Source organism: Meles meles, chromosome 7 (genome assembly GCF_922984935.1).
Source record: "Meles meles chromosome 7, mMelMel3.1 paternal haplotype, whole genome shotgun sequence".
NCBI lineage: Eukaryota > Metazoa > Chordata > Mammalia > Carnivora > Mustelidae > Meles > Meles meles.
This window is the reverse complement of record NC_060072.1, coordinates 52,181,110-52,204,982: the sequence shown is the minus strand read 5'-3', so window position 1 is coordinate 52,204,982 and position 23,873 is coordinate 52,181,110. Positions and strand designations below refer to the sequence as shown.

Here is a 23,873-nt window from a genome sequence, read left to right as displayed (position 1 = left end):
TGTTAACAGAACAGCCCCCGATTATATTTTGACTGAGCATGGAGGTGTCTGAGCTATGGCCAACATCAACCGCTGCTGCTTGTGTAAGAGCACTGAACAACCCTCTTGGCTCAGAAAGGTGACTCCTTCAGCGGGGTCTTTCTGTGACTGATTTTGATTGATCTAGGTCTTGGGGACTACAAACACAGGGATTATCCTGTTCACAATAATAAACTTCCTGCTTTTACGTGTGTGTTCACAGCCACTAACCATCAAGCCAGTGACCTCCCTCAAGACTGGAATGTCAGAAAAGGAGTGACAGACTTAAAAGATTTTGAACCTGAAGTCGTGACTTGTGAATATCACAGAAATTAAGCAAAAGATGTCACAATCTATGAACACCAAGAAAGGACGGACAAAAGCTGCCTCCCATAACTTTAATCAGTCAATCTGGATTATCTGGTCAGTACTAGTGAGGTAATCTGCCCGTTGGGCCCTTCCATTCCATTTAGGAGGGCAATCTTGCTTGAAAAAATGCATTCTTTGCTAATAATTTTTTTTCTGCCCCCTTTCTGCCTTTAAGATTTTTTTTTTAATTTGAGAGAGAAAGTGAGAGAGAACGTAAGAGGGGAGAAGGCAAGAGGGAGAAGCAGACTCCCCGTGGAGCTGGGAGCCTGATGCAGGACTGATGCTGGGACTCTGGGATCATAACCTGAGCCGAAGGTAGTCGCTTAACCAACTGAGCCACCCAGGTGCCCCCCTTTCTGCCTTTAAAACCTTTCATTTTGGGGTTTGGTGGAGCTCTTTTCTATTACCAGATGAGATGCTGCCCAAATAATCACTGAATGAAGCCAATTTGATCTTTTACTCAGTTGGAATTTTTTTTAAAGATTTTATTTATTTATTTGACAGAGAGAGAGATCACAAGTAGGCAGAGCAGCAGGCAGAGAGAGAGAGGGGGAAGCAGGCTCCCTGATGAGCAGAGAGCGCCATGCGGGGCTCGATCCCAGGATGCTGAGATCGGGACCTGAGCCGAAGGCAGAGGCTTAACCCACTGAGCCACACAGGTGCCCCCTCAGTTGGGTTTTTCACAGTAGTCTACCAGCAATACCTGGGAGCTTGTTAGAAATGCAGTCTCTACCCCACCCTTAATGAGCCAGTAGCTGCATTTTAATAAGATCCACTGGTGATTCACATGCACAGTAAAATGCGAGAAGCACCTCTGAAACAGTGGTGCTCGAGCTGCTCCTCCAGCGGCATTACCATCATGGGAGTACTTATTACAAAGGGTGGGGAACCTCCTAACTTGAAATAGGGTCGTTCTAAACCCCTCATGGATGCTAGCTCATCTGAGAACTCTGCACTAAGGACGTAAGTGGACCCACATAACCGGATGCACACAGTGGGAATCAGGGACAGCCTGTGCAATGCCTTGGAACGCCACAGCCACCAGAAAGGGGGATGCGGAGACAGGATGGATTTCCTAACCAACTAATCTATAATGAATCCTGAACGATCCCTTGCAGGTCAAGGGCTCAGAAATTTAAGTCACAGGAGTACCCACTCTGCCAGCTCTGAGCCACGGAAGCAGGGATTCAGGGGAACAGCTTATCTGTCTAGATCAGTGGTCCCAAGCTTTGCTACATAATAAAATCACTACGGGAGCTTTAAAAATCCTGAGGGCCAGGTTACATCCCATGTCAATCAACATGTTCAGGAAGGCTCATTAAACACCGTCAAAAGCCAGACAGTAAATATTTAGGGTCTGTGGTTATGTAGTCTCTGCCACAACTACTCAACTTTGCTTTTGTGCCAGGAAAGTAGGCCTGACAATATATACATGGAAGAGTGTGACTGTATTCAAATAGAACACTTTACAGAAAAGCGGGTGGGCTAAATTTGGTCCACAGGGGTTTGCCAGCCTCTGATCTCTAGCAGCACTATCCAGAACTTTCTGACAGAAATGTTCTGTATGTGTGCTATCCAATACAATGGCTCTGGGGGCACCTGGGTGGCTCAGGCGGTTCAGCGTCTGCCTTTGGCTGATCCCAGAATCTCGGAATCAAGCCCCTCATCGGGCTCCCTGCTCATCGGGGAGTCTCCTCTCCCTCTCCTCTTTACCCCACTTGTGTGCGCTTTTCTCTCTCTCAAATAAAATAAAAAGACAACAGCATCTGAGCACTGGATAGGTCGCTAGTGACACGGAGGAACTGACTTTTCCATTTTATTCCAGTTTACATAACTAGCGACACGTGGCTAGCAGCTCATCAGTCAGGGCAGAGCTACAGCTGTAACTCTCTGCAAGCACGACACACAAGTCATTTCACTCGAGTACCTTCCAAAACAAAACAGGAAGAAGGAAAAGAGCCGAGCCCTAGTGTCACTTCCACAACAGTGGAGAGAAATTAAGTATCACTGACCCTTGAACAACACAGAGGTTAAGGGCACTGACACCCTAACTGGCTGAAAATCCAAGTTGAACTTTTGACTCTCCAAAAGCTTAATTACTGCCAGCTTCCCGCTGACTGAAAGCCTTACTGACAACATGGCTGACTAACACATCCGTTCTGCGTAAGTAGTATGTACCGTATCCCTACAAAGTAAGCTAGAGAAAAGAAAATACCCAAAAAAATCGTGCGGGAGAGAAAATATATGTACAGCACTGTACTTCTCACACGTAAGTTTGTCATCTGTTTACAAGATGATCTGTCCTTCCTACATTAATAACACCTTACATGATATGCACACTGTACACCTTATACGTATTACTAATACTAGACATCAAAAATAAAAAAAACATGAAAAAGTAATTCATGTTTGTTTACAGGTATAATGAATCACACACCGGTAACAAAGCAGTTGGTGACGCAGGGTAGCTGACACAGCTACGGCAGCCGAGCTCAATGAATGCGTCGTTGTAAAATTTCCGGGGCAAAAAAAAAAATCTATGGCAGACAGTGGTATGGCATATTCATAACACAGCACTGGAAACACTGTTACATTAAAAAAACTTACTGGTAATGACAGGCTGATACTCCTGTTTCTCCAGTTATGAGGGAGGGAGCCATAGTGCATGGTTACGTAATTCTTTTTTTTTTTTCGGTAACGTAATTCTTTGAAAGCAAAAACAGTAAACGAACTACCACATTATTTTTATTCTAAATACCACTCACCTTAAGCCTATGTAAGGACAGACTACCCGCTTCCATACAAGTTTCATACATAGTGTTCTAAATGGTGAATACTTAGGCGATGCTGCTGCTCTTACAGTTCTTGCTGCACAGTTACTAGATTTTTGCACAAAGACACAAACCTACACAATGTAAATTGATTAACTGTACGGCGTGGTGACTGTTCACTATTCAGTGGACCATCATAAACGTCTTCATCTTGGTCATCTTCTTGCTGAATAGGCTGAGGAGGAGGTAGAGGAGGGGCTGGTCTTGCTGTTTCAGTGATTTCAGAGGCGGAAGGGGAGGGAGGCACATTCAGTGTAACTTTACAAAATACACAATTTTTGTCTTTTCATTTCCCTAAAAATGTTTCCATATGGTACCAATCCTTCTTCCACTGTGTGATTTAGCTTCATTGCTTGTATCATAGAAGGGTCCATGTCATTAAAGTCAAAAGAAGTCTTGAATAATCAAAATGCTTCTGCCAGATTGTCTGATGTCAATTCTCCAAGATCTTGAAACCCTTCAACACCCCTTCCAACTTTCTGCCACATCTATAATCTCTTTCACAATTTCCTCTATTGTAAATCTTGTGAAGTTAGGCACATCTGGACAGAGTTTTCCGCAGCAGGAATTTACTATTTTGGCCATGAAGTCTTTCTCTGTAACAACTTCTTCAATGGTATAATCTTTCCAGACTTTCATGATACTCTATCGGGGTTCTCCTCCATAGTTGACAATCCTTTCCAGAGAGTAACTGTGTGTAATGAGCCTTAAAGATCTTTATGACCCCTCATCTAGAAAATAAATTAGGGACATTGTGTTTGGGGGCAAGGAGACCACTTTGATACCTTCAGTGTTTAACTCCTGGGGTTCTGGGTGGCCATCCTCATTGTCCAATATCAAAAGAACTTTAAAACGCAGTCCCTTATTGGCAAGGTACTTTCTCCTGACTTCAGGAACAAAACATTGATGGAACCAATCCAGAAAAAGGGTCCTCACTGTCCAGGTCTTCTTATACAACCAAAAGGCTGGGTAGCTGGTATTTATCCTTTCCCTTCAAGGCTCAGAAGTCCTCCTCCAACTGCATTTGCACAAAACGATAGGGCTTAGCCTACAGCTTCCTGCCTTAATCTTGGTGTTTGCTTCTCTTCTTACTAATAAATGTCTTTTGTGGCATTTTTCTCCATAATAGAGAATTTCTATCTGTACTAAAAACCTGTTCAAATAGATATTCTCAATGATTAAGATCTTATTTATTTGAGAGAGAGAACACGAGCAGGGGGTGGGGGGGGTGTGGATGGGGAAGGACAGAGGGAAAGGGAGGAGCAGACTCCCCACTGAGCAGGGACCCTGATGTGGGGGTTGATCCCAGGAACCTGAGATCATGACCTGAGCTGAAGGCAGACGCTTAACCGACTAAGTCACCCAGGCGCCCCTCAGTGATTTTCTTAATGGCATCTGGGAACTGGTCTGTTGCCTCTTGGTCAACAGAAGCTACTTCTTCTGTTACACTGACATTTTTTAAGCTAAATCTTTCTAAAACCACCAAACCATCCTTTGTTGGCATTAAATTCTCCAGCTTTATATCCTTCATCTTCCTTTTGCTTTCAGTTGTCATATAATGACTTTGCTTTTACTTAATCATATTAGTTCTATAGGTATGCCTTTCTTAGAGCAATCCTGCACCTACACAAAGCTACATTTTCAAGACAAGATAAAAAAGCATTTTGCAAAAAGTTTAAGATTTTCACGCCTGTTGGCATACCTGCCGTGATGGCTTCATGAATTTCCTTTTCTTTTTTTTCCCACAGTGGCTTTTATGCTGGATAAATTTGTCTTGAAATGGTGGGCAACCAAAGCTGCAGACCTCAATCTACAGTACATATCAAGCAATTCCTTTTTCTTATAATGTCGTATCTCGGCTTCTCAGGAGCATTTCTAGTATCCCTAGTGGCACTTTGCATGGGTCCCATGGTGTTATTCAAGGCTCATGGTACTGCATGAAACACAGTGAAAAATACACGAGAACTGGACGAGATCACTTTTTACGATGATACCAATTTACTGGAGAGACAGCATCACACCGCATCTTAAGCAGATACAACACTTAAGCTCACTGTAACAGCAACTAGAGGTGGCTAGGAAATGATTCGGGAATACAGTATGGACCACAGTCGACTATTTTATGCAGTTATAATTTAATACTACATCGTTGTATTTCTCTCGACTAAATGGTGCCATGTATATTCTGAGTAACTTTTGATGAACTTCAACTTTTTATAACAGATTTGTATACATTTTATGATCGTAAGTAATAAAATAGTATCTACATATATTTTACCTAGTTTTTTTCTTATTTTCTTCAATATTTATAGGCTACATGGTTCATCTGCTAGTTTTTAAAAATTGTTGCAAATCTCCAAAAAATTTTCCAATGTTTATAAAAAAAAAAATCTGTGTGTAAGTGGACCCACACAATTCACACCCATGTTGTTAAAGGATCAACTGTGTATGCTGCAAGTAATTTCACCCCCACACTGAAGATTTTTTTCCTAACGAGAAATAAACAAGGCACATAGTATAAAGTTTGTGCGAGAACATTAAACGATGTAAAATTTCCTCTTACTGGATCTATAGATTCAATGCAATTCCAACCAAAAGTCCAACATGAATTTTCAGTTTATCTTCAAAGCTGTTCTAAAGTTTACATAAAGAGTGGTAGCTATGGTCCCCACAAGGGCAGAGAGGTCTGCCTTTACAAAGATTTAATTACACAGCTTTATAACAAAACAAAATGATACTGTTACAAGGATAGAGAGATTTGTGGAACAGAAAAGACAACTGAGTATATACAGAGAAAAAAAAATGAAATTTGATCCCTGACTCATACCATACCAGAAAATCAATTCTACATATATCAAGGACTTTTATGTAAGAGGCATAAGTACAAAACTATTCTAAGAAAACCCAGGAGAACTGTTTTTTGATCCAAGGTTCCAAGCAATTTTATAAGCAAGACACAAAGAATACTAACCATAAAAGAGATGATTTATACATTTAACTCCTGTGTTCTCATATCTTAATGCAGAGGAAAGACAAGTCACAAACAGGGAGAACATGATGGGCAAAAAGGTATTTCACAAGGGAAGCAACACAAAAGGCATGAAAAACTGATTTACTCATCAAAAACTCAATTAAGGGACACCTGGGTGGCTCAGTCTGTCTGTCTTCAGTTTAGGTCATTATCTTGTGGTCCTGGGATCAAGTCTGCTCCCTCCCTGCCCCGCCCCATCCATGAGCACGTGTGCTGGCTCTCTCTCCCCAAGGTACGTGCTTTCTCAAAATCTCTTTTTTAAAGATTTTATTTACATGGCCGCCGCACAGTACGGTACATGCGGTTTTGAAAGTGGGGAGGGTCCTGTCCCAACGAAAGTTACAGAGTGCTTGTGTTTTTAAAAAAAAAAAAAAAAGAAAAGAAAAAAGATTTTCTTTATGTATTAAAGAGACATAGAGCACTCATGAGATTGAGACAGAGAGAGAGAGAGAGAGAAGGGATGCGGGAGAGAGAGAAACAGATTCCCCGCTGAGCAGGGGGCCTGATGGGCTCGATTTTAGGACCCCAGGATCATGACCTGAGCCAAAGGCAGATGCTTAACTGAGTTACCCAGGTGCCCCTCAAATAAATAAAATCTTAAAAAAAAACCCCAAAAACCAAATTTAAAAATGGGCAAAGGATCTAAACAGACACATCTCCAAAGAAGATACACAAATGTCCAATAAACACACAAGATGTTCAACATCATCAATCATTAGGGGAATGCATATATCAAAACCACAGTACGATACCACTTCATACCACTACAATGTAATAAAAAGACCGTTAACAGCAAGTGCTGGCAAGGATATGGAAAACTTTGAACCCTCGTACACTGCTGATGGGAATATATAAAATGATACAGTTGCTTTAGAAACAGTCTCCTAGTTCCTCTAGAGATTAAACATAAGTCACCACACAACCCAGCAATTCTATTCCTAGGAAAACAGGTATGTACCCAAGAGAACTGAAAACATTCGTCCACACAAACACTTGTACACAAGATGTCCACAGCTGCATTATTCGTAATAGCCAAAAGGGAAAACAACCTATCAACTGAGGAATGGATAAACAAATGTGGAATATCCATACAGTGGAATATTATTTGGTAATGAAAAGGTATGAAATACTGATACCTGTTACAAAGAGGATGATTTCTGAAAACTTCATACTCAGTGTAAGAAGCCAGTCACAAGAGCCCACATATACATGACTCTATTTATACAAAATGTCCACAACAGACAAATCTATAGCACTAGAAAGTAGATCAGTGCTTGCCTGATGCTGAGAGAGGGAGCAATGGGGGAGAGACTGCTAATGGATCTGGGGTTTCTTTTTGGGGTGATGAAAAGGTTCTAAATTTAGATCACGGTATGGAGGCACAACTCTGCATACACCAGAAACTACTGAACTTACTATCAACTTTAAATTAGTGAATTGTATGAATTAAGGGAATTAAAACTATTAAAAATGATTCATTCCACTAATAAACAAGGAAATGCAATGCAGGACCAAATACAATTTTGGTCTTTTCTATCCACCAGATTGGCAAAAATTAAGTTGTCTGACAGTTTCTTATAGAACAAAGGGAATTCTCATACATTGCTGGTGGGAATGTAAGATGATGACATTTTATAAAAATAACTTGGCAATATTTATAGAAATGAACAATGTGCAGTTCCGTATTGGTATATGCACATGTTCACTGGAAGACCAGTATAAATATCAACTAACAGCACTATTTTTTGTTTTTTTAAGATTTTTAAAATTTGAGAGAGCAGAGAGGGCGCAACAAGGGGGGTGGCGGGGAGGGAGAAGCAGACTCCTGCTGAGCAGGCAGCCTCATGTGGGACTCGATCCTAGAACCTGGGATCTATAATAAGCAAACGCTTAAAGACTGAACCACCCAGGCACCCAACATCATTGTTCCTAAAACAAAACTAGCACAAGAGAACAATCTATTGACTAATTAAAAAAAACATATAACAAAGTTTTGATGTGTTCATACAATGGAGTATTAGGCATAGGTGAACAACGTGTATCAGTTTGGAAACAATGCTGAATTGATAAAAATCCCAGATAACATTCAGTTTTTGTTTTTTTTTTTTGTTTGTTTGTTTTTAGTGCCAAAAAAGTATCAAAACTAAGGTATCTTGTTTAAGGATATGTACATGATGATTACTAAAAAAATAAAATCCAGAGAATGATAACCATGAAATTCAGGAATATGATCACTCCTAAGGGGCAGATAAGGGACAGATAGGTAGGATGGGGGAGGGGCATATAGGTAGATGCACCAGTAGTGGGAATATGTGAGTTCTTAAATGGGATGATGAGTTCCTGGGTATTTCTCAGGTTTCATAACTTATGTGAGTGACATCTATTCTCTTGAATGAAGCACATATTACCTAGTAATAAACTGTAACAGACTCAGACAAATCAATGATTAATAGTCACCTGAGTTACCATAAATGACTAACATATTTTAACACTGATTCTTCTGATTTAATATTGATCGTTCCACAGATCCTTAGCTGCGCAGTACCATACACACAAATACTTTCTGTGTATTCTATTTTTTTAAAAATTTTATTTTTTGAAAAGATTTATTTTAGAGAAAGAGCAGAGTGCGGGGCAGAGGGAGAGAGTGAATCCTGAAGCAAACTCCCCACTGAGCAGGGAGGCCAACGTTGGGCTCAATTCCAGGACCCTGAGATCATAACCTGAGCCGAAATCAAGAGCTGGCTGCTTAACGAAATGAAACACCCAAGTGCCCCTAAGATGTTATTTTTAAGCAAGCTACCCCCAGTGAGCTTGAACTCACAACCTCAGAATCGAGTCACATTCTCTACTGACTGAGCTAGCAATGTGTCCCTTAAGGTATGTATTCTGAAGCGAAAGGTCTTGTCAAATTAGCCTCCTGACAGCTCATACTGACTACATGTTATGAACCCAGTCTAAGTAGTTTTCATTTTCTCAGACTTCTGCAAATACTCAGGTATAAATCTTTTTAATCTTTGCCAGTTCTGTAGGCAAAAAAAGACCTCCTATAGTTAAGCATTTCTTTGATCAGCACCGGAGCTATCTTTTTTGCACTTACTGTAGACATTTCTAATTCCTCCATGAGTTGATTAGTTCTTTCTTTTACCCATTTTTCTACTGGGATATTAATCTTTCTAAAAATCCATGTACTGTGGTGAAGAACTCATCTATTGGGACCACGAACCCTTTTTCACATATGGTGCAAATATTTTCCCAATTTCTCATCTGTCCTCACTTTGTTTATGATGGGTTTTTGGAAGGGGGAGAGGGGAAGAAGGGAGGATACAGATCTGTTTATAAATGGTCCAACTGGTCTTTTAGAAGCTCTTTCCCACCAGAGAGAAGAGAAAAATTCTATTCTCCATTCTCCAAATTTCACAGTTTGATTTAAGATTTAAATTTTTAATTCTAAATCTGAACAACCTGGAATTTATTTCAGAGTCTTGGCTCAGGCCCGATTGAGGGCTTCATACTCACCAAAATGGGCAATAAAGACATCCCATCCATCTGTGTCTTATTCGGGTTATATCCAGCAATATCCAAAATAGTAGGACCCAAGTCAATGTTGGCAACGAGCATCTATGAGAATGAGGGAAGAAAAACAAGTAATCTAGAACACAGTTGGTCTGGTTTTCCTTTTCTATCATACAGCTCTTCCCCCGCCCCACCCATGAGACAAACAGCATTTGTTATTATCTTTTGTACAGCCCAGACTTACTGAGGTCTTACTCACTGATTCATATAATAATTCAAAAAATGAAACATAAAGGTTTCTAAGACTTGTAATACATGTTCATGGGAAGTTATGTATCTATTCAACCCACAACTCTATTGAGCAAAAAACATTTTTCGTAACTTCTTTGGGACTGCCCAAAGTCTGATGAATCATGAGAAATGTTGCGCTATTTTATACAAAGTGTTTACAACATGTATTTCTACAGTTCACTAAATTTGACTTCAAACAGACTCCTGACATTTTTGAAATCCTCAAAGGGTGAATGCTTCTTTTTATCCTTTCCTTTTTTTTTTTTTTTAAAGATTTTATTTATTTCTTTGACAGAGACACAGCAAGGGAGGGAACACAAGCAGGGGGAATGGGAGAGGGAGAAGCAGGCTTCCTGCTGAGCAGGGAGCCGGATGAGGGGCTTGATCCCAGCACCCTGGGATCATGACCTGAACCAAAGGCAGATGCTTGACAACTGAGCCACCCAGGCACCCCAGGTTGAATGCTTCTTATCAAGGATGATATTAGCCCTTTTTGCAGTTTCTCAAAGTGATAACACTACTAAAAAATGTTTGCAATAGGAAGGTAGAGGGGAGGGGTTTAAAAAAAGATGTTTGTAATAGGCTTTGGAGACTGCAGAAAACTCATTCCAACAGTGTACTGACAGAAGTTTCCTTAAAGAGCACAAAACTAAGATGTGCTAAATAAACATTTTAGACATTAAAGTCACTGTCCTGCATTTATACCTTGCCTTATTCCTTTGGTTTATTAGACTATTTTACTTCTGTATACAAATCCTCTTTAGGACCTAAACCAGCATACTCCCACAGAAATATAATGGGACCGCATATGTAATTTAAGATTACCTACTAATTACATTAAATAGAAATCTTATAAATCACATATAAATCAAATTAAAAAGAAAAGGGGAAGAAATTCATTGTATATATTTTATTTAAATTGATATGTCAAAAATAGTACTATTTCAAAGTAAGCGATCTAAGACATTTAATAAGATTTTATCCTTTTTTTTGAGCTGAGTCTTTGAAATCTGGAATGCTGTACTTGTAACACATCTCAGTTTGGACTATCACATACGTTTTGGCTCACCAGGCACAGTGGCTGGTGGCCACTGTGGTGGACATGCAGGCCTAAAGTCACTTAAATCACAGGCTAGGGAAAACTCAGAGTGGTGAAGACAACCCACCAGGGATACCAGGGGAGCCAAAGTTTACCGGGCACCTATTCTGTGCCAGTCCTTATGGTTTATCCTCTGTTAATCCTCGCAGCCACCCCAGGATGCAGTATTTCCCCTGCTTTACAGATGAGGAAGTGAAAGAGAAGTAACTGAAACAAAATCAAAAGCTCGTAACTTGAACTACCAGGTACTGAAAGGAAATAAAAGTCTTCAGGATTGTTGAGACAATGCAGAGCATCATAGGAAAGGCCAAGGTCGGGGGGATTAAAAAAGTGAAACCTAACTCAGGAACTTTTCATTTAAAAGCAAAACCAAAAGTACAGACAAAAAAGGCAAGAAAACGTCTTCAGGGCGCTGTTCATCAGGGGCCAGGTTTCCTGGCAGCTATGAGGGTTCATACAGGGCAGAGCAATATACTTATCTTGGCTCTGAATCAATTAGTTTAACACTAAGCTTCCAGAAATCACCATTCAGTGGTAAGCCACTCACGGGAAAGGCAATCCTTTCTTTACTTCTATACTTAAGTGATAAAAGTTAGGAAATTAGATTCTAATTCTAGATTCAAGAATTAGAATGGATACTATGGGCCCATGAGCATAATGACTTCTAGAAACACTAGCAATTCAAATCCTAAAATAGTACTGCTTCTATCACTAAGTATAAAAGTTACTCAGGAAAAAACTCACAAAAATGTCCCTAGGGATTATCCAAGACCCAGGGTAAGAGATATCTTCCCTAATTCCAAGTCTCCCAGGAAGACCAAGCTGCTCTGAATACAGTCAACAAGAGTGGGCATGAATACAGAAGAGATCATGGCAGGAGAGAAGAGACAAGCAGAGATATAACCTCAAGATTTGGATCAAAGCAACAAGACCCTGACGTGTGACTCAAAGACCTTCAGTTATGTCTAGAACATGAATGAAGTGAAGCTTCATGTGAAGCCTGTGAAGCCACAGGTATTATACTAACATGTCCAAGGCAGTTTTATAAGAAGAAAAAAAAAGAAGTAAACACCAAAATTGTAAAACCTACAGAGATTTAAAATGGTGACTGCCTCTTTCATCAGGAAACGCCTAAAGAGCCATCAATTATATGATGGGAGGCTCTCTCAAATGGCAGTCTCCTTTGGGGAGAAAGTTCTGGAAGTTTCAGTACAAATCAAGAGTCACTAAGATTTGTCCCAAGTACCACAGACATCATCCCAGGACTCTGTTCCCAGCTATCTGCAATAATCACATTTTCCCTAAAAAGTAACAAATTCCCTTCCCTTTTAGGCTTTGGTTTGACTAATAGGGAAAGAATCTCAAAACCAGCAAACTACAAGAGGGAGACTTCTAGAGGATACTGAGCATGAGTGAAGAATCCAACAGAGACTTCTGTCTCTGGTTTTTACAAACAAGAATCAGAATGGATACTACAGGCCCATGATTATAATGACTTCTAGAAACACTAGCAATTCAAGTTCTTAAAATGGTACTGCTTTTATCACTAAGAATAACCTTAAAGATTCATTTATGGATTGGAATTAAAAAGCACTGACAAGACCAAAAGTAAATTATTTCATAATCGCAGCCTCACAGCTTGGGAATGTTCCTAGGATTTATGTATATAGATATTCTGATCAATTAAAAACCCTTTAAAAATTCTGGGGCATGAAATCAAAGGATATCATGCTTTGGAGCTGCTTATTTTCATTAGCTCTAGAAGACTGACAGTGCTATACAGAATTACGCAGAAAAAATAAGACTGCTCTACGGAGGATACACTGGGTTTCCAAATGGACATTTAAGCCCTGATATTACAGAATTCATATAGAGTTATCAAAAGAAAGACTGCAAGCACACCAGACAGCACCCCAAATCCATGTAGCAAAAAGCACTGAACTGCAGAAGAAAGGAGAGGACTCCCCACATCTTGGGCTACTCTGCATTTACCCCTCAAGCCCAGTTTCCCTACAATGAAGAAGCCAGGGCGTCACTGAGTTACACTTGTGAATTTTCCACTTACCATTCTCCCAATTTCACACAGGGAAACAAGGCTTACCTGGCCAGTCTTCAAGCCAATATGTTGTCTTCTTGACCCCCCAGTTCAGTTCTATTTCCCCTGGATCATGCTGTGTCATTTTTTTCTCCTACTAACCTTTTCCTTTTTTTTTTTTTTTTAAAGATTTTATTTATTTGACAGAGAGAGTTAGAGAGAGAGACCACAAGTAGGCAGAGAGGCAGGCAGAGAGAGTGGGAGAAGCAGGCTCCCCGCTAAGCAGAGAGCCTGATGCAGGGCTCAATCCCAGGACCCTGGGATCATGACCTGAGCTGAAGGCAGAGGCTTTAACCCACTGAGCCACCCAGGCACCCCAACCTTTTCCTTTCTTAAACCCTTTTGATGAATTTCTACCACCAAATCTGAAGCCAGAATCACTTCCAGCCAGGAGAGAAAACCTCAGTAAGCCAGTCTTCGGCATCCACGCAGACCACTTCTGTTCTGCTCTCCCAATGACTAACACAAAGCTAAGCCCACTGGTCAAACGTACCCTGTTTTGACCATCAGCTTTTGACAGCTCAGCTTAATATGCCCAACTCATGACCCTGCGCCTCTCAGGCAGGACGAATGGCACCGAGACAACTACCCTGCCAACACAGGATAAATGACCCACCATCTCTGACACTCTGTGCTAGGTGGAGGCTGAGCATTTCATACTTCTCAAACTACATCTGTCAGCACAGCAGCCCTCCCCCACCCCCCCACGGATTTTGAGAAGAGACACAGTTAATGTTCAGTCCCGGTTCTGCCACTTACTATGTGACTTTGGTAATAACTATTCAAGCAACATGGATGTCCCCCAATGTGTGTTAAGGGCGGGGTATTCTAAGCTTATTCTAAGCTTAGACAGTGCCTTTCTTCTAGGAACTCCCCCAAGTAAAAAATCACAAACTCAGCAGGGTGTGTTAAGTGTGAGGGCAGCCAGGACAGGGCAAGGGCACCTACCCCAAGTGGGGGTCGGGGGTGTATTGACTCTCCAGGCAGGAACCCCAAACCAAAGTTCTCAAGGACAATGAGTGAAGCGGAAGGGGCATTCGCGGGGCATTCCAAACAGAAGGTGCAATCAGCAGACAAAGGAGGTGAGAGAGATGAGAGAGAACCACTTCACTTAGAAGTGACAGTAGTTCGGTACAGCTGCCATTCTGTCCCCTGAGCAAGCCCAGCTCATTCTTCGATGTGTGCCTTCCCATTTATTGTACTTCTCAGAATGCCCTCCCACAGATCTCTGCAGGACTAAACCCTTTCCATCACCCAGGTCTCTGCTCAAGTGCCTCAGAGGCTTTCACTGACAACTGTAGTGGAAGCATCTGGCTCTCCGGACACTGGGAGTTAAAAACTAATCTTCCCTGACTGCTCAGGGCTGTGTAGGCAAGCCTGCTGGCATAAGATAATATTTTCTGAGCTATACTGTAATGGTTAGGTATAGACTCTGGAGCCAGACTCCAATATTTGATAGCAGACTCTGATATTTAATCTTGGGCATGCCATTTAACTTCTACACCTTGGTTTCCTTACCTGTGAAATGGGTGTAACAGTATCTCTAAGTGCGTTCCTATAGCTAATACACTTAGAATAGCACCTGTCACACACTAAGCATTCAATTAAGTGATAGATACTATTGTTGAAATGGTTTCCTAGGAGCCAGGTTTCATTCAAATTGCTTGGAGAAGGTGAACTTTTCTAATTTTAATATTTAGATGCCACTGTTAACTTGAAGATAAAGGGAACGGTTTGGTTGAATGGCAGCTGGCTGACACATTCCATTCCGTTCTCATTCCACTTCCTTCCCCACACTGGTTAGAAATGGCCCTAGCAGCCCTGCTCCTTGGAAATGCACACAGCTGTCAACATGTTTTGAGTCCACTCCAACACCAAGATCAAGAAAACACTTTTAAGACTAAGCGAAATAAGTCAATCAGAGAAAGAAATTTATCATATGATCTCACTGACATGTGGTATTTAAGAAACAAGACAGAGGATCATAGGGGAAGACAGAAAAAATGCAACAGGACAAAACCAGAGAGGGAAACAAACCATAAGAGACTCTTAATCTCAGGAAACAAAAACTGAGGGTTGCTGGAGGGGAGCTGGGTGGGGGAATGGGTTAACTGGGTGATAGACATTAAGAAGGGCACATGATGTAATAAGCACTGGGTTTTACATAAGAGTGATGAATCACAAAGAGACCTGTACCCTTGGGGCAAATAATACATTGTATATATTAATTTTTAAAAAAGAGTGATGAATCACAAACCTGTACCCATGAAACAAACAATACATTATATGTTAATTAGCTGAATTTAAATTTTTAAAATTCTAATAAATAAATAAATGGCTAAAAAAAACCCCAGACTTAATGGTCCTCTAAACTCGTCTATCTCCTTTGAAAGGAGACCCATTCACATGATACTGGATTTGTAGTGGGAAATGACTGGCTTTAGGAATGTAGGTGTTAAGAAAAAAAAAACTCAAAAGAAATTATGAAGGCCATTTTACCTTTCTGAAGAATTTCAACAGATTTCCATCATGAGCATTACAAAAAGAAATAAGGGAATTACACTTAAGCATTAACCTCCAAAATTAGACTAAAGTACCTAGTATACCCAGAAAGTCTGGCCAATTTTCCAGTTCTAGCTTAAGTGATGTATTTGTTCATTTTCTTTTGTCTTACAGAGCTGGGACTGAAATTGTGTTATTAGAGAAGAGAAGACATAACTAGTAGATCTTATCAATTCTTATCTTCCAAGCATCAGACCAAAGTGTTTTGGATCAGAGTGTCTAGAATCTCTAGAAAAAACGTGCTTCAGTATTTGGTACTAAGTTTGGAAAAAGACACTGAAACCAAATGGAAATGGCAACAAAAGAAAGTGGTACATTATGACAGTTCTAGGAGAATCAGTAAAACAGAAATGCATGTGGGACAAGCAGTTCCACAGAGACAGGGAAAAAAAAATCCTTAGAAGACATGCTTTCTATAGCCTTATATTCAGTGAGGTCAGACTGGCAGCAGCTATCAGCGGGGAGGTCAGATATGCAGAATCAGAATCTGCATTTTAACAAGGTCCCCAGGGGGATCTGCCTGAGCTCTGATCTACAGGGTAGCGGGCCCCCAACTGGGCTGCTTCTTTGTATTACCTGTGGGCTTAACAAAAAAAGCAGAGGCTGGGTCCCTATTCTAGTCCAAGTGAGTCCACTAGAACCATTCTGGATGTTGAACCTTTCACAATTTCAGAACACGATGTTGAGGACAGTGGTAGAAAGTCACTGCTCCAGAACAAAGTAAAGATTTACAGTCTCGAAGGACAAATCAAAGCTACTCCTAGTGAGATATATATATCTATATATATCTATATATATCTGTATATAGATATATATAGATATATATATATGAGGATGGGGGGAGAATACAACTAAAAGAAGGTGGCCAGGAGTTAAATAAATAATAAATAAATAAATAAGGGAATCACCGTCTCCAAGACTTATAAATACACTCACAAGATCTTAAGCCGAACACAATTCACCTTGCAGAAGTCTAATCAGCCTCCTCTTCAGAGGACAGCCTTCTTTTCTCAGGCAAGTGCTACCTGTAAACAGCATCAGCTTCTCAGGCACCTACCTTGCTTGTCTGATTTGGTTTGATCCCAGGTCCCCGAACCAGCAGTGGAACTTTGATATCAAACTCATACAGCTGTCTTTTGTCTATCGGCAAAGAAAACTGTCCTGAAAACAAAATACAGAGGGTAAAGAAGGAGCTAGGAAAGAAGTATCACACACATATTCAATCAATGGACAGTAAGAATGCAAACAACTCTGTTCTATTTATGGGGCTTTAATGGAAAGTTTACAATTGCTTAGGTCTCTTATTACTACAAGGCAGGAAATGAGTTCATCTTCTTTAAACAAATGCCTAGGAGGACTCCTTGGTCTAAGATAAGACGAATTCAGCAAAAACAATGACTGGAAAGTACTGAAACTCAAATACATAATTTATGTATGATACTCAACCTGACCACAATTGAATGAGGTTACTCTAAAAACTGTCAATAAAGAGCCAAAGCATTTATCTGACCTTTCCTGAATAAACTGCATTTCAAGATAACCAAACAGTTGAGTTCTTCTCTAAGGAATTCCAACTAATAAATGCAAAAGGACATGGGGCGCCTGGGTGGCTCAGTGGTTTAAGCCTCTGCCTTCGGCTCAGGTCATGATCTCAGGGTCCTGGGATCGAGCCCCGCATCGGGCTCTCGGTTCAGTGAGGAGCCTGTTTCTCCCTCTCTCTCTGCCTGCCTCTCTGACTACCTGTGACTTCTCTCTCTCTGTCAAATAAATAAAATATAAAAAAAAAAAAAAAATAAATAAATAAATAAATAAATAAATGCAAAAGGACAGAGTTATGAAGTCAACATTTTGCCATCTTTGAGAGAATAGTAGACTAAAGCAAGAATCATCAATGGAACCTTCAGCCACGAAAGGTTCATAGGGCAGGCTCAGGTTGACACCACATGAGCCATCAATTAATAGCAGCATCGCTAAAGTGGGCCAACCAGACACCATCATGAACTGATGTAACAGGAAGTATGTATCAGTATCACCAAGGAAACATTCTTTCTGAAAATGGCAATTTTTAAAAAAAAAGATTTATTTATTTATTTGACAGAAATCACAAGTAGGCAGGCAGAGAGAGAGAGGAGGAAGCAGGCTCCCTGCTGAGCAGAGAGCCCGATGTGGGGCTCGATCCCAGGACCCTGGGATCATGACCTGAGCCGAAGGCAGAGGCTTCTGAGCCACCCAGGTGCCCCTGAAAATGGCAATACATTAAGCCTCTAGATCTAACTACCCATGTATAGAAAATGCTGACTAAAGAAACACAAGTTAAGGCATCATGAGAATGCAATTAGCCAGATCTAGAATGTGAGATATTCTGAACAAAAAACCCCCCAAAACCCTTTTCCCAATAAATCAGTGGCAATAACAGTCTCAGGGCACATGAAAAAATACAGGTAGCATGCGGACTTTGTCTAGATCCTGATATGTAACAGACTAGTCAGAGGCACAATGTAGTGTTCATGTACAGAATCACAGTCTGAAGTTTCTTCAAAACCTTCTAAACAAAATAAAGACAAACATGGGGAAGATAGGAAGAATTCAAAAGACTGGCCACATATAGCTGAAAAGGGAAGCTGGGAATGGAAGTTATTTTATTAGTCTTTACTTTGAGTGCTTAAAAATATTTACAACGAAACATTAACTGCCTTATCAATCTGCTCTCATGCAAGCAAGCCCCAGGTTAGCAGTTTTCCAAGTTTATGAAACGGATATGCTGGGAAAGAAGACATTCATTTTTAAGAATATCCAAGTGGAAAAAAGGAAAGTTAAGGATATGGGGCTGACTCATACAGAGTTTTAAAGACAAAACATAAAACAATACACATACACACACACAAAAAATCAATAAAACATCTCACAATTTCACAAGAAAGGGGTTTTCCCCCAAGACAACCTTCTCTTGGTCTTTCTGTGTAAAATCTCTTACCCCTAGTCTACTTGCCCTTTAAATCTAGTTCAGTTTCAGGGGGCATGGGTGGCTCAGTCAGTTAAGCGTTTGCCTTCGGCTCAGGTCATAATCTCAGGGTGCTGGTATAGAGCCATGCTCTTCTTCTACTGCTCCCCCTGCTTGTGTGTGCTCATGAGTGCGCTCTAATAAATAAAATCTTAAAAAAAAAAAAAATCTAGTTCAGTTTCTTCCTTTTTTCCTAAAGCCTATCTCTAATCTAGCAAGGTCACTCTCTGCTCCCAACTCCTAGAACATCATGTAATTTGGCACATGAAATAGCAAATAATGACACTTGGTTTCCCCATGTTTGAATGAGCTGACCCTCTAACTAGAGGAGTTCTATGGGCAGCAGCCTCCCCCTCTGGCCTGCCCACTGCTACAACAGGCCTAGAGCTCCCTACTAGTGCTACTGACTGGGTGAAAAAGGAAAGGCACCTAATCAAGGCCACAGGAATACGCCAGTCTGCCCCTTACCTGTGTGGTAGCCGTTGTCTGAGGTATAAAAGATGTAAGTGTTGTTTAGTTCCCCATTGAACTCCAGTCTCTTGACCAGTTTCTCCACAAGGTCATCGACTGACAATAAAGTCTGCCACCTGCATGTACACAGAGGGTGACAATAGGATTTCAGAACAATGGCTGAAGGAATGCTATCTTGCCAAAAAAGCAGGAGCAAAGTCCAAAACAAAACCACCCAAAGTCCCCAAACCTCCTTTCCTCAGACCCCTCACTGGGGGAAAAAAAAAAAAAAGGATTAGAAAATCCCAGAACATAATGAGTTCATTCCAAATTTAACTGTTTCCAAAGAAATAAATGAGGCTTTTAAAAGCAGTTAGTTTTATTAACACTGCTGAAGACAGCAGAAAATGGTAGGGAAAGCTGTCAATTCAGTACTGATTAGCACAGATTAATTCAGATAGACCTACGCCACAACAACATTTAGGGGTCTAAACTAGGGGTCAGCAAGCTATAGTGATGGGCCAGTTTGCCCACTGTTTTCGTTTTTTAAATTGTGGTAAAAAACCACACAACATAGAATTTGCCAACTTAATAAATTTTAAGGGTACTAACGATAGTATGAAGTATATTCACACAGTGAGGCAGATCTCCAGAACCTTTTCTTCTTGCAAGTCTGATGCTCTGTACCCATTAAACAATTCACCGTTTTTATATAGTTTTACTGGAATAGAGTCGTGCTCATTCATTCACATAATGCCTAGTTCTACTCCAAAGGCAAAGCTGGGTAACTGTGACAAACACTGTCTGGCCTGACAGGCTATGATTATTTACTCTCTGGCCCTTTACAGAAAAAGTTTGCTAGCCTCTGGTATAATCTAAATACATCTTAAGAAAATGTAATGAATTTTTAAGAACTGACTTAAAGAAATTCCTTGAAATTCCAAATAGCAACAGCAAATATTCTGCTCTAGTTTAAGTCTTTGGGTCTTATGCAAATACTAGGCCTGATGTCTCACAAAGTGACCTTTTCTTCAGACACAGAAAAAAAAATTTTTTTTTTAACCAAATGGCTCCAGTTTGCAATTCTGTTTTAACAAGTCATGAAAATGAATTGCTCTATTAATTCCTCAGGTCCAAAGACCATCTCCTACACCTTCTGGGGCAGCAGACCCCCAAACAGTCTCTCCCATCAACTTGCTACCTGTTGATTTTGTGTCAAAGACAACCACATTGTGCAGTCCCCTGGTTCATGGACTGATTTGGAAGGTCCTCAAAGACCACCCAGATTGCGAGAGTAGCAGCGCTTACCTTTTCCGAAATGCACTGTCTAAAAATTGTATTGAAGAATTAGTCATTGGGGTCTTGGCTTGCCTAATTAACCAGTGCTTGTTCTAAGATTTAAAAGAAAAAAAAAAAAAGTTGTCATTGGGGTCTTGGCTTGCCTAATTAACCAGTGCTTGTTCTAAGATTTAAAAGAAAAAAAAAAAGTTAGCACGAAGTCATACAATCAAATAAACTGCTAGAGTGCATAATGAAAAGGAACATTTTATACTTCAGCAAAAAAGAACTTATTGGAGCATTTAGGGAACTTCATACTTCCTCTTCCCTGCCCCATGTGCTCCTAAAAACACTTTCTATAGATTATCACTCATTCTTTATCTTCCCAGTGCTTCCTAATGAAAGGAGGCCTGGGCTCCTTGTTAGCAGCACTAATCAGCATTTAAAGATATTTAGTGAAAGATATTGGGAAACTACTAGCTAAAAGGAGACTAAATCTGTAACATTAAGTCTTTGCTTTGGGTCTACTAACCAAACTATAAAATGGTAAATATTAACTTTACCTTCCAATAATTTTTGCCCTAAAAATTTAGCCATTACTCTATCACCCTCTATTTTCCTACCCAAGATACTGATTATCCTAGAACCTTGGGAAAATCTCATCATAGCAGTTTCCTAAAACCTCAAGCTCAAATCTAGAGAGTTCTTCTCATTTAAAAAAGCACTCACAGTTCTAAAAAACAAAACCACTCCCATACATCATTATGTATGTACTTATAAAGCCCTCTACTCTCTACTTATAAAGCCCTAAGTTACCACCTCCCAAACTATCAGCCTTAAAGTGTTCTTAGTTAATATGTTTGAGAGGTGTTATACAGCATATCCTCCTGCTGGAAATTCATGTTGGAACAGGAGTAACTGAGAAATTCTGCAACAGAGTGACTTAGTTAAAATTTCTAAACTTACTTGCTCATGAGAACTTTTATTAACTTCTTTTAGAACATGGATAATGGCCCTCTAGTTCAAAACTCAGTTCTTTCAGCTTTAAAAATCCTACCTAAGCACTTGCCTACTTGCCAGGCAACACGCTGCGTATTTCTATGTTCTTCAGTCCATATTTGCAGCTGCATGAGGAATCAGGACCTCCCACTTTATTTCTCCCACTTTAGACAGAGAAACAGAAGTTAAGCATCTTGCTCCCAGCTGGGTCACTTGGCTCGGAAATGGTAGTGCTGAGCCTAATCCAAGACTCATTCTGTCTACTACACCTCCCCAGCAATTAAGATTTCTGGGCAAAAGGCACAAGGCAGTATAGAACTTCTGCCCTTGAACCAGTGAACCACCTACCCTCTGTGCCAAGTGTAAGTAACAGGCATATGAGGCAAAGATTTAGGCTGTGCCCTTAATTACATTCCCTGCTCTGGCTCACTTCTCCATTCAACTTCCCTTTCCAGTCATATTGCACTAAGTCACCTCCTCTTTCTTGTGCCTCAGGAAAGGTGAGGGCCACCCACAGGAGGGCGTTGCAGGCCTAGCTCAGCCCCACGGGACGTGTCTGAGCCACTGCCACATGGGAGGAGAGCTGGCACAGAGATTAGGAGAGCCTGTAGTCAGGAAAGATAGCACTTCTTTAACATTTCCTATAGATTCTCCAGCTGCTAACTGGACGCGTGGCAAGAAGATTCTCTCTCCTTCTGAAGCAACTTTACGCTATTATGCTCAAGACAGACACAATTACCTTTAAAACATCTCGAAGGAAAACCAACTACATGGCTCAAAAAGCTCCCTAACAAGGTAATATACAGTTACTTATATCAAGTGTGGTTTAATTCAAAGTTAGGGGAAGCTACCGTTCCATGGATGTTGAAGTTCTTATTCCTTGGTGCAAAGACGTTCTGGAAAGTCTTCTGGTACTGAGGTGCAGCTGTCCAAGGAGAATGAGGTGCAGGTGTGGAGATCATCATGAAGAACGGCTCAGAGTTGGACTTGTAGTCCAGGAAGCCCAAAGAGATATTAGCCTGAGATATACAAAGATCTGTCATCTTCTACCCTACCCAACAGTTCAGGACTTGAGAGATGCATGTATACAGGGGGTAAAGAGTTATATTTTAATCAATCTTAAGAATTTTAACAATCTTAATATTAACACAATCTATGCCACAGTTATTACAAGTGTGTTGCTGAAACAAATATTAGGGTTTTAGGCAATACGTATTTAAAAAAGTGGAAAAGCATACCATCCTAAGAAAGCAAATAAGATCTCAGTGATTTCACATGATCTAAAAGTTGTTGTGCCTCCCATTAGGGTAAAAATAGTAATCTGGCTTTTTAAGGATTATTTTGCACTAATACGGCCTAAAGTATGCCTCTGTTGCCTTAAAGTATATAAAAAGAGAGTCAATCTAATTCACAGAAGGACAGGTGGATTAAGTTACCTTAATCTTAGAAAAATATACGGAGCGTAGATATCGTAAGTTATGCCAGCTCAAGCAGCTAAGCTAAATGAGTAACATTAAATCCAAACACATCGCACCAGCATTTTAACTTATATTGACTTACGTTTTTCATTTGCTTATCTGGAGCTACATTATGAAAATGAAAGCATCCCACACGTTATGTGTTTAATTGTTCTAGTTGATTTATAGCGTCATTTATTCCCATCACTAAACTCAAAGGATACTGACTGCATCAATTTCCACCCACCTGGTTACTCTAGGCCTGTCAGAAGCCTGTGGTTACAACATGCCAAGCACACTTCTGCCTCAGTCCCCCCAGACCCCTTGTTCCCTCTGTCTGTGCACCCTTCCCACTAATCTGCACAACTCACTCTCACTTCTTTAAGCATCATCTAAGTAACTCCCATACCTTATCAGGTATTTGTCTACCTGATCACCAAGAGTGACTCTGCTTCATTTACTTAACACCTGCTATGCTGGGTGCTGAACTATTTGGTGAATGAATTCTCTGTGAAGGGCCTGTCATTAGAAACACCTTAGACAGGAAAGGGAAGTCCTAAATTCACCCAGTTTCAGGAATTTTATATAAAAATCCACATAGCCTTAAGAACTCCCAGTTCCTAGATCCCCACCCCCATGGCGAAGCTGCCATTTCCTAGCTTGTGAGTGAATCTGGGGTCAAGAGTAAGAACCTCTAAAGTAAAACCTCTTCAAAGTAATCTCTATAGTCTTAAGAGATTAGCCTTTGGAAAGGGATTTGTTGCTGGAATTTCAAGAACATTAACTCTGAGCCTGGCTTATATACAAAGAAAAAGTCCCTCAGGAGTCTTTAATCAGCTGGAAATACTTTTTGGCAGTTAAATGAAGTTATTATTC

The 23,873-nt window shown here is 40.4% G+C and overlaps 1 protein-coding gene across 1 annotated transcript in view; it reads right to left on the bottom strand.

Moving 5' to 3' along the window:
* GNS (glucosamine (N-acetyl)-6-sulfatase) overlaps positions 1–23,873 on the bottom strand; it is a 56,177-nt gene that overhangs the window by 20,725 nt on the left and 11,579 nt on the right. Inside the window, exons 6-10 of the mRNA XM_046012156.1 lie at positions 22,392–22,559; positions 20,572–20,654; positions 19,282–19,400; positions 16,870–16,973; positions 9,769–9,870 (exon numbers count right to left, since the gene is read on the bottom strand). Of these exons, the coding sequence (XP_045868112.1) occupies positions 9,769–9,870; positions 16,870–16,973; positions 19,282–19,400; positions 20,572–20,654; positions 22,392–22,559 (576 nt within the window). The remainder of the gene's footprint in view (positions 1–9,768; positions 9,871–16,869; positions 16,974–19,281; positions 19,401–20,571; positions 20,655–22,391; positions 22,560–23,873) is intronic.